Source organism: Gracilinanus agilis, chromosome 6 (assembly GCF_016433145.1).
Source record: "Gracilinanus agilis isolate LMUSP501 chromosome 6, AgileGrace, whole genome shotgun sequence".
NCBI lineage: Eukaryota > Metazoa > Chordata > Mammalia > Didelphimorphia > Didelphidae > Gracilinanus > Gracilinanus agilis.
In genome coordinates, this window is record NC_058135.1 from 218,965,586 (window position 1) to 218,977,700 (window position 12,115).

General features: G+C 37.7%; 1 protein-coding gene across 1 annotated transcript in view; it reads left to right on the forward strand.

Annotated features, from left to right (window-relative positions):
* The window catches only part of LRPAP1 (LDL receptor related protein associated protein 1), a 45,218-nt gene that overhangs the window by 8,792 nt on the left and 24,311 nt on the right, over positions 1–12,115 (forward strand). The window contains exon 2 of the mRNA XM_044680898.1: positions 4,627–4,771. Coding sequence (XP_044536833.1) covers positions 4,627–4,771 — 145 coding nt within the window. The remainder of the gene's footprint in view (positions 1–4,626; positions 4,772–12,115) is intronic.

The following is a 12,115-nucleotide window of genomic DNA, read 5'->3' on the forward strand; positions in this document are numbered from 1 at the left end:
TCTTTGGTTTCTGCCAATGATGCTGGTATATATGTTTTGCTAGCTTCAGCTCCTACCCACCTCCCGGACGATGAACTGCAGGCTCCACTTCTCATGTCTATAACTCATAAAACTAAATTGCTTATGTAGGGCATCAGGTAAGATGTTATTTAATTATAGAGACACTAGGGAAAAAAAGGTTTTTTTCTAGTATATGGGGAATTAGGATGAGAACAGGAAATTGAAATAAACTGGGCTCCATTATTGCAAGTCTGATTATCTGTCAGGGAACAAGATTTGGAAGCTTTTGCCAGTCGGGATGAATATAGGTTAATATTTATTTTTAAATTGCTACGTGGTATAAATCTTGGGGACCAGATAGGTTTCATCCTTGGTGCCTATATGTAATTTACCTTGACTCACTCCCCATTTCCCACACCTGTGTTGTATTTTCCTACTTGGGTTAACTGTATCATCCTCCTCTCTTCCTATACAAATCTTACTCCTTTGGAGCCCAGTCTAGGTTCTTCCTTCTTGAGAGAAACCATTCCTGAAGATCCCATCTGCAAATGATCTCTTTCCCCACTAGACTCACATGCTCTTGAGTCCTCCCCACCCCTTCTCATGAAATAGCAGTGTGGTGGAATTTAAGAGAACTAAATTTGGAGGCAGATAACCTTGGTTTAAAACATACTGGCATTATCCCTTCCTAGCCTAGAGGTAAATCATTTCACTTTAGCCTCAGTTTTCTTATATATAAAATAGTGATAATACCTGCCCTGCCTCCCTCAAAGGTTTCTTATGAGTATTAAGTGAAAAAACTGATATGAGAGTTCTCTGTAACCCTAGAAAGCCGCATAAGCATAAGTGGATTATTTTAAAAGGCAAAAACAAGCATTTCTTTAGCATCTACAAAGCAGCTATAGGTATAGTGCAAGAGGAGGCTTATTATATGTGGTCCTTGTGCTCAGAGAGCTTCAGGCATGGAGAGTAGAGATAGAAGCACAGGTAGCTTTCCCTGGTGACCAAGAACACCTGACAAGTGCATGCAAGAAACACAAAGCAAAACACTGAATTCAGAAGGGAGAAATGTTATTGGGGACTTGGGAGATTGGGGGACAGTCTGTGAAAAGAAGTAACATTTGAGTTGAACTTTTAAACATTTATATAACTTGTTTGAGGCTTTAAAGTTCTATACCATAGAATGTGGGAGGTAGGAAGTGAGTAAGAAAATTGGTGAGAGCTGGTTTTACCCAACTCCTTCCTTTATAGAACTTCGGTGTAGCCCCTCTGGAACATGGAATTTAAAGAAGCAGAGAGCTCCAAAACATTTAGCTAGCTAATGAATTGACCTCATCATTAGTATCATTTCATTTTGACTATTTAAATGTTGGTGAGTGTTGACCAAGATTGGGTGGGCCAGATGCTGTTCACAATAACTGGCCAATAGACCTAATGGGTTCTTAAGATTGCTTCTAGCCAGACAATGGAACCCTGCTCTCATCAGCACAGAAAACCATGCCTGATGTGGTTGCTATTAGCGATAGAATGATATGCATCCTTTTCCTTGCCTTAGGTTGTTAGTGTTTTTCAGCTGTGTCTGTTTTATCCCACTAGCTAGATTTTAAATGCTGTAACAGCAAGTAATACACTGTGTCTTATACCACTTTTATTCCTCACAGTGCATAGCTGTGCCTTCTGCATTTTAGATACTTAATAAATATTTACTCCTTGATTCAGTCAGGTATCAACAAGCCAAGAAAGCTTTCTCTATTTCTGCAGAGGCATTAGTAGACTTCCCTCTGCAGATGAAGCAGAATGTGGCAGATCCAAGTGGGCAAATCCAGGGGAAATTTAATAGAAACAGGAAGTCTTGGGTGCTCCAGACAAAAGGGAACCAAGATATATATATATATATATAGCTGTGCCACTCAGTATTCACAAAAATTGTTGCGCCAGGAACTAGAGCATTTGCCTCAATACAGGATCTATTCTTTTCTCAAAAAAGAACTGAGAGGTGGACTGCCTAGTGGCTGAAACCCAGAGAGCTCACCAGGAATACTCCCAATACTCTAGATGTAGTCTTGACTGTCAGAGTAGAAAGAGACTGACTGCCTGACCTATAGACCTATAGATCTTCCTGCAGCCTTCAGATGAGAAGACTCAGTGGTCTCCAGCAATGTAGACATCCCTGAAACCTACCAGCCTGATGATTTCTTGTTAATTGTGTCATTCAAATAAATACAAGATCCAATGATAAGCTAATGTTTTAGTATTCAATGAATTTGTGTTGTCATCTGGCATTGTGACAAAGAATATGAATGAAATGGAGCATGTCTTTAATTTGCTACTTTCATAGGCTCATGGGATTTAGAATTCAAAGATCATCTAAGCCCCTCATTTCTACAGAAACGGAGGCCCACAGAGATTATAGAATCATAGATTTAGAGATAGATGCAACCTTGATGGCAATGTCCCTCTACCCCTTACTTTACTGATCAGGAGAGAAGCCTTGCTTAGGGCCATGTGGAAAGAAAGGGCAGATCTAAGTTTTGAACCCAGGTCTTCTTGACCCTAGTCCAGGGGTCAGCAACATATGGATCTCGAGCCATATCTGACTCTTTTGAGGGCCAGATATGGCTCTTTCTGCAGGAGCCATAGTCAATTTTTTCAGGCGCTGTTACAGGAGCACACACTGTTACAGGAGCGCGCACTGGGAGCACTGCACAGCTCTCACAAAATTACATTTTTAAAAATGTGGCGTTTATGGCTCTCACGGCCAAAAAGGTTGCCGACCCCTGCCCTAGTCCATCACTTTTTACACTGTGTTATGGATACCCTGTATAGTATCTTTCAGTGCCTGGATTTCCACCTTTATCAGTTGTGATAATGAAAAACAGAGGGATTTACATAAGTAAATAACAGAGTTGGAATTCCAGGTCTGGCCCTCACATGTAAAACCCCCTGCTCTTTTCACTGTGCTTTGACCCTGATTTTAAATTTATTGTATTTCAGTTATAGACCATCTTGAGAAGCCCATAAGAAAAGTTAAACAACTTGAAAGAACAGCAGAGCACAAAAAAAGACAATATATTTTTTGTATGTCAAAACGATAATGACCAAAATAGTGTATGAAGTATAAAAGACTGGATTATTAACTTCTTGAGGAGAAGGGTAAAAAGAACTGTCATAAAATCATAGATTTAATATTAGCAGAGGTCCTGAGATCCAAAACCTCAGATGAAGAAGCTGAGACCTTACAGAGGTTTATTGACTTGCCCAAGGTCTCTGTAGTAGTGACTGGCAGAGACAACATTCACATCCAGAATTTTCTGGATTTAGCCCCACAGAAGGAATCCATGGCAAGGCTTTGCAGCTTTGCCCTTATTGATTCATTGAGTAAATACTTATTTACCTTTGGCATACAAAGCCATTAGTCACCTTAGAGAAGAAAGGAATCTTGTCACATTTCACTACATCTCATCTGAATAACACCTGCTTTTTCAGTAATTCTGTGAGTGTCTGTAAGCACCTGCTAGGTATGGGGTATTGTCCTAAGCTACAGTGGGAAAACAAAGATGTGCCAAATGGGGTTCTTTTCTTTGGGGAGCTAACAGCTTCCTGCTTGGGATTGAATTTGCCTTATCAGCATTGGAGGGGAGCTGCAATCCAACCACATCTGAGAAGAGCCAGGAAAGTGACTAAAGGGAATCTGTATCCTCAGTTTGCCCTACAACAGGGAATGTGCCCCCTCCCTTTGAAGGACACTGCTTTTTTTTTTTTTTTTTTTGAGAAAAGAAGAACTAGTCTCTGGGGCAAACAATACTTTTCCAAGGACCCTTTCCCTGGCCTCCTTCATCTTCGTGCCATTCCTCTGAGCTGACCTCAAATTTATCTTGTTATGTCCTGTTAGTACATAACTGTTTGCATGTTGTCTCTCCCCTTAAACTGTGAATTCTTGGAGAATGGAGGCTCTCTCTACCTTTCTCAGTGTTTCCTGTGCTTAACCCAGTAGAACTATGTCCATAGTAGGAGCTTAATAAATGCTCATTAACTAACTGATCAGGAAGGTGTCACTCTATGAACTCTCTTCTTCTTATTTATAGAATTAAATTCCTGACATAGTAACCAGATCAGCATATTTATGAAGAGTTAATAGTAACCTAGAAAATTAAGCTAGAGCTTAAATTCCCTTCTGCAAGGTAACAGAATTGTGCCATACCAATAACTTTCCGTGAAAAGGTTAGGAGAGAAACTATCCATATGAAACCCATGTTTCTGAATATAACCATATAGCCATTACTTTGGGGCGGGCCTTGAGATCTTTCATGTAGGGTAAACTTATCTAACACTAGTAGTTTAGGAGAGAGGAGAGTTGATCAGATTGTGTCCTGTCCAATATCCTGGTTTTATTTTCTATTACATATTTGTTTTGCTTCAATCACTACAATGACTATGTATTTTTGAATTGTATTGTTTGGGACAATAAATTCATCTTTTTCTTCTAATCTTTCAATACCTGTAATGTGTTTTCACCCAATATCAATTTTCTCCCAAGCTAGCATAGTTTTGAACAGATCCAAACATATTGTGTGCCTGGTTAAACTACAGCTGGTTATCAAAGCTTTCTGTGTTCTCATTTCACAGCTTCATTTTTCTCCTGTAAAAATGTCAGAGCTCAATGTTGATCTGAAGATGCAAGAAAAGGATGAACTCAACTGGAAAAAAATGAAGGCTGAAGGATTAGACGATGATGGAGAGAAAGAAGCAAAACTTGTCCGCAATTTCAATGGTATAAAGTAGTTTCTTATGAGTAATACATCTTGCTGACCTGTCATTTATAATTCAGAAAATGTTACTGATAGCATCTTAGGCTGCCTTAACAGCAGGAGAGAATTCAGACCACAGGAAGTATATTCTCCCTGCACCCCATCCTATGCAAAACACATCATCTCTGTTGTATTTGAGTCTGTGCTAGAAGAGCATGAATAGGATAGTTGGGGCTCTGGGAATGGAAGGTACTTGAAATGGTTAATTAGAGAAATGGAGAATTCACTATCTTCACATATTTAAAAGACTTATGTGAAAATGAGATTAGTCTTGCTCTGTGAGTCAGAAGTAGGAAGGGGTGGGCTAGAACCAACTTAAACAAAGAAAGCATTTATACTCTAGAAAATAGCAAACAATTCCAATTTGGGGATTGATTTATTGTTTTATTCATTGTCTAGATTTGGACATGTTAATAATACAGATTAAACTTAAAAGTGTGCTGTTGGCAATTTTTTTTTTCAGAGCGCCTCTTGTTAAATCTTTACCAGCATACCCCTGGGAGTTAAAGGGAATGTTTTAGCTTATTTATAAGGAAAAACTATGTCTTGGAGTATAAATTTTACTTTCTAACATCAGAATGGGCTGGCTTATAAGGTAGTAAATTTCCTGTCCCTGGAGATATTCCAGCTATAAGGGATACCTATAGAGAAGGTTCCTGTGTGGAGAAGGAGACTAAACCAGATGACCTCAAACATCCATTCCAAAACTAAATTTCTATAATTCCATTTTTTTCTTCTTTCAAATGTGGTTAAGGAGGTAAAAGGCTGTCCTAGAGCTAAATGATTTACAAAGGCCATGTAGCAAATCCTTGGCCTCCAGCTTCATTTCACAAGCCACAAATCAACCACTGAGCCATTAACACCTACTGGTCACTTTGCCAGAAAAGTGTTTAGAATGGCTTTTCTTCCTGCCCAGAAGAAGCTGGGAGCACTTTAAACCAAGAACAGCCTGAAGTTACATAATCTAAGAAGGCTAGTGCTGACACATCTATACGTTTCTGAAAAAGCGATCATTGTTTTGAGAGCAGCATCATTGAGTCCCAGAATTTAGAGTTAGGAGTGGGATGGAGGAGAGCACAAAGGAGGAAATCCTCCAGGGAAGGACCTAGAGAACATAAATTTTAGGTATCAGGAAGCTTTTTTGGTAGGAAGGAAAAAGTAAAGTTTCTGGCATAATAAAGAAGATTCTGAACTTTAGAGTAAGAAGCCTCAAGTTCAAAATCTTTCTTCTAAAAAACAGTCTTGTCATCTTGGTGAGTCCCTTTCACAGTTCCCTCATCTATAAAATCTTAGTAATACTTGCTCTACCTGTCCCAAAAGGTGTTTGTGAGGAAAGTATTATAAAGCCCTGGGTAGAAAAGTCTTTATTATAAAAACCAATATCAAATATTTATAGACAGTAATGTTAAAAGTTAAGTGCCTTAAATTTAGTTAAGTACTGAATAAATATTTGAGTTTGTTGAAGTCATAGATTTCCAAAGTTAGAAGAAAACTTAGAAATCATATTTGGAGTTTTGTTGGCAAAAGTACTGAAGTGATTTGCCATGAGGAAACTGAGGCAGACAGGTAAGCAACTTGCCCAGGATCACACAAATGGTAAGTATCTGAGGTCAGGTTTGAATTGAAGAAGATCAACGTTTGTGACTCCAGGTCTGGCTTTTATTTGCTATACCCCCTGGCTGCCCACAAAGAAAACTAAATCTGTTGAAATAAAGATATAATTTTGTGCCTAACCAAGTTAATTGATACCATGAAACTTATCCATGGAAGCCCTTGGGTGAAGTACCCTGCCACACAAGCAGTTTCCCTTCAGTAACACCTACCATTTTTGTTGAGTTCTTTGCAAACCAACATGTTTTGAGTTAGCATCTATAGGTAAGGAGCAGGTATTGTTTGTTTTGAGAATATTCTACCCAGCAGGCTCTATATTTTTGGTGAAATTTATATCAATGTCACAGGGGCAATAAGGAGCCCCTGATTTTCTGGCCTGGAGTATGTATAGCAAAGCTAAGTGTGCAATCTGGTCCCTTGCTTAGGTCTTGTCACAGTTTGTGAGATGCCACAGCATCCCCTCCTTGTCCTCTGTGACTAGGATTGGCTCAGAAAGGGCTGACTATTGGAGCTCATAGGGAACAGACTCTGATAGAAGAACCTCTTCCCTTTGGGTAGGCTATAAAGAGTGCAAAGCCTAGAAAGACTCTGCCCCCTCTCTCCCCTGTTAGGGGCACATCCATCTGTAGCTTTTCTTTGGACTCATTTTCTTTATCTGTAAAATGCAGATAGGGCAGCTGGTTGGCATAGCGGACAGAGTGCTAGACCTAGAGTCAGGAAGACTCATCTTCCTAAGTTCAAATCTAGGGTCAGACACTAGCTATGTGACCCTGGGCAGGTCATCTTAACTCTTTGCTTCTGCTTTCTTAGAGCTAGAGAAGGAAATGGCAAACCACTACAGTATCTTGACCAAGAAAAACCTAGATGAGCTCACAGTTAACCGAAAACAACTGAACAACAACAACAACAAAATGGAGATAATAATGCCTATAGTGCCCCTAAGGTATGTTGTGAAGAATGAGTCAAGTAAGATGGGCAAAGCTCTTTATAAAACTTAAAATGGATTATTATCATGAATCAGAAAACAATTAGATATTATTGTAAATCAGAGAATACTCACCTTATAGTATATTTTATTTTTGTTAACACGAGTACAGAACTTTACATTTATCTCTATAAAATTTAATCCTGTTATATATGCAGCCATCTTGAATTCAGGGCTATGAGGATCTCATAGGATCCTAATTCATTATATAGCTTGTTGGTTATCCTTCCTAGCTTTGTGTTACATGAACAGCTGATAATCATGTTATCTAGCTTCAAACTATCAAAATATTGAGCAGATCAGGGCCAAAGAGAGCCCTTTGGGATGCTAGCGGAGATCCCCTTCCAGGTTAATGTCAAGTGTTTGTCAGTATGTTGGGGTTATAGTCCTATATCCACTAATGAATCCATTCAACTATAGCGATGACATTTATAATAGTGCTTTATGGTTTGTAAATCAGTTTTCCTCATAACAGCCTGTGGGAAAGATAAAAGGCAAGTTTGATCTTCTTCATCTTCTAGATAGGGAAACTGATGTTCAAGAGTAAAATACTTGTCCACACTTAGAGAGCTACTTAGTATTAGAGCTGGGATTCACACCAAGGTCTGCAGTGTATTAGTGTCCCTGTTTTTCCACATCTCCAACATTTGTTGTTTGCCCTTTTAGCCAGTCTGATGGGTGTGAGGTAATATCTCAGAACTGTTTTCGTTTTCTTCCCCTAATCAGTCCTGATTTACAGGAGTTTTTTCATATACCTATGTGTCTTTAATTTCTTCATTCTAAAATTGTTCTTTACCCATTCATCAGTCAGGAGGATGACTCTTATTCTTATAAATTTGCCAATGTTCTCTATATATTTTAGATTTGAGACCTCTATCTGAGAGGCTATGTATAAAAAAATTTCCCAGATTTTGCTTTCCTTCTAATCTTGATACATTTATTTTATTTGTACAAAAGCTTTTCAATTTAATGTACTCAGAATTGTCCATTTTACATTTCACAATACTCTATCTCTTGTCAACTCATAAATTCTGTTCATAAATCTGATAGGTAATATGTACCCCATGCTTCTGATTTACTTATGATAACTCCTCATGTCTAGATTAGGTATCCATTTTTATCTTATTTTACTAAATGGTATAAGATAGTGGTCTTTACCTTGTTTCTTCCAAACTAATTTCCATTTATCCCAGCAATTTTTATCAAATAGTGATTTCTTATCTCCAAAACCTGGATCTATGATTTTGTCAAATTCAAGATTACTATAATCTTTTATCTGTGTGTATCATGTGTCTCTTCTGTTCCACTGATCTTTTCCACTATTTCTTAGCCAGTACCAGACAGTCTTGATAATTACTGCTTTATAATAAAATTTAAAATCTGGTAATCCTAGACCACCTTCTTTTACACTTTTTATTCCTTTGATATTCTTGATCTTTTATTCTTCCAAATGAATTTTGCTGTTATTTTTTCTAACTTGATAAAATAATTTTTGGTAATTTTATTGGGATGACATTGAATAAATAGTTTATGTGGCATTACCATTTTAATTATATTAGCTCTTCCCATCCATGAGCAATTAACATTTCTCCAATTATTTAGATATGACTATGTAAAAAGTGTTTTATAATTATGTTTATGTAGTTCCTAGTTTTGTTTTAGCAAGTTACTCACAGGTATTTTATTATATCTGTGGTTATTTTAAATGGAGGATGTTTCTATCTCTTCTTGCAGGCCTCTATTAGTAATATATAAAAATGTAGATAATTTATATGGGTTTACTTTATATTCTGCTACTTTGCTAAAAATTATTGATAGTTTCAGCTAACTTTTTAGTTGAGTTTCTAGGATATTCCACATATACAATCATGCCATCAGCAAACAGAAATAGTTTTATTACCTCTTTGTCCATTATGATTCCTTCAGTTTCTTTTTCTTTTCTTATTGCCATTGCTAACATTTCTAAAACTATGTTAAATAATATTGGTGATAATGGACATCCTTGTTTCACTCCTGATCCTACTGGGAAGGCTTCTAGCTTCTTCCCATTACAAATAATACTTGTTGATGATTTTAAGTATATGTTTCGTATCAATTTCAGAAAAAAAAATCCATTTATACCTGTGATTTCCAGTAATTTTAATAGGAATGAGTGTTATATGTTGTCAAAGGCTTTTTCTTCATCTGTTGATATAATCATATAGCTCTTTATTACTTTTGTTATTGATATTATCAATTATGTAAAGAGTTTTCCTTACATATTAAACTATCCTTGCATTTCTGGTATACTATTTGGTCACAATGTATCATCTTTGTGACATATAGTTGTAGTCTCCTAGCTAATGTTTTGTTTAGGATTTTTGCATGTATATTTATTAATGGTATTGGCCTATAATTTTCTTTCTCTGTTTTTACTCTTTTTGGTTTAAGTATCAGCACCATATTTATTTCATAAAAGGAGTTTGGCAAAACTCCTTTACCTGTTATTTCAAATAATTTGTTTAATATTGGGGTTAGTTAAGCCTTAAATGTTTGGTCATAGCTGAAGGAGCCCCAAACCCTCAGCAACCACACTCACAGGCGTGTACTCCTTCTTCACTCCTCCTTTCCCATTACAGTAGCCTGGGATAGAACAGGCATCCATTCTGCATTCCTCAAGTCTCTAAAGTCCTTTACCTATCAGCAGTGATGCTTGAGGTCCTACCCTTAGGATTTTGCACCCATAGACTCTATAGTATCTACTCCTTCAATCCCTACTTGCAGGCCTGTGGGAGCGGGTATCTCCCTAGCTGAGGCTGCCACTGACACAATTGCTCTCAGGGTCCTCCACTTACCAACTCCATCCATATCCTTCTGGTTATAAGCTTCAGGGCTCAGCAAACAAGGGGAGGATGCTGATCCTGAACTGAGTGGCCGTCTTGTTGATTCCCCACTGTCTACTCTGTTCCTTCCTCCAGGGCCTGTGGCCTTCCTCACTAGTTATCCCTAGTTCAATTTCACTCTCAACTCCTGTCAGTTTTTGCCACTTTTAGCATTGATTCTGTGGAGTTACTTTTAGTTGTTTGTGGAGGGTATTGGGAGGATAAGGAAGCTTTACTCACTACTTTGCCAGCTTTCCATAAAGCGTCCCAATCAACTTTTTTTTAAAAGGCATAATACCTTCCCCTTGCCACAAGACCTCTTACCAAATTTTGAGTAAGTGAGAGCATATTTGCCTCTTGAAATTTTAAGTTCATTTAATATGATATAGGTATGACATTTGCTATGGGGCTATCAAGTATTATTTCTGACATTTTTCAAAGTCCCTTTTGTGAATTTCTAAACACATACATACCAATTGTTTTCCATATTATACTCAATCTTTTCTGGGAATTTCCCTCCTTTACATCCCATTTTAGATTTAAGCCCCCTTTTTCTTCCTACTCTTCATGAAGTATTCTCTCTCCTTAGCCAGGATCTCATCATTGTGGTTAAATAATTTTCAAAAAAAAGAGCATCATTTACATATCCAGCTCTTTTTTCTGCCCTTTGTCTTCCAAAAAATCCCTACACTTGATTTAGAGGATTGAAAACAATATCATCAAAAGGTCTTAGGTTAATTTCCCCAAGTACGTACATTAAAAATGACAGTTTCTTCAGCAGGAAACAAATTTGCCCTATATTCATCTCCTTCATTAGCAGTATCATGATACTTTACATTGTCCTCTGCACTGGCCTCCTAAGAAATTGTGTCTTCTCAAAGGAGTTTATTTTGATACAGTTCAGCAAATTCAATTCGGCAAACATCTGTTAAGAGTCTGCTATGTGCCAAGCACTGTAAGCTAACAGTCTGGTGGAGCATAACAGATAGATAAGCAAAATGCACAATCATACATAATAACTACATTAAAGAGGTACAAAGTGAATGCTGGGTTAGGGCCAAGACCAAATGAAAACTTTCCAGACCACCTGTGCCTCCCAGATGAAGCTAATCATTCCTTCTTCATGTTTCTCATAGCATGTGATCTTGACCTCCTTTATCCCTCATGGATATTGTAAATATTTGTTACAAGTCTCTTCTACCTCTCTTGGGAGGAACTGTGTTATTTTTCATTTTCACATCTTCAGGGCCTGGAACCAACTTGGTTGGTAGAGGGGAGATCAAGGAAGGTTTCCTAGAGATTGTCTCTTAACTGATAGGCATTCAACAGGCAGAGATGCATAGGACCATTATGATTTAAAGACAGAGTAAGTGTGTTCTGATGGTATTCCAGTCTGGAAAGGGAGTAATGTAAGGTGTGGTATTCATGAACAGCATTTGGATGGTATTTGATGCCTCCTTTCAGATATTTTCTAAAGGGATAGACCCTTCCAACACTCCACTTTTTTTTTTAAGATTTAAATATTTTATTTTTTTAGAAAAATTTTCCATGGCTACATGATTCATGTTTTTACTTTCCCCTTCACCCTCCCTTCACCCCCCCCCCCCGCCATAATCCAATGCACATTTCCACTGGTTTTAACATGTGTCATCAATCAAGACTTATTTACATATTATTGATAGTTGCATTGGTGTGGTCCTTTTGAGTCTACATCCCCAATCATGTCCGCATCAACCTATGCATTCAAGCAGTTGTTTTTCTTCTGTGTTTCCACTCCTGTAGTTCTTCCTCTGAATGTGGAGAGTGTTCTTTTCCATAAATCCCTCAGAATTGTCCTGGGTACTACTGCT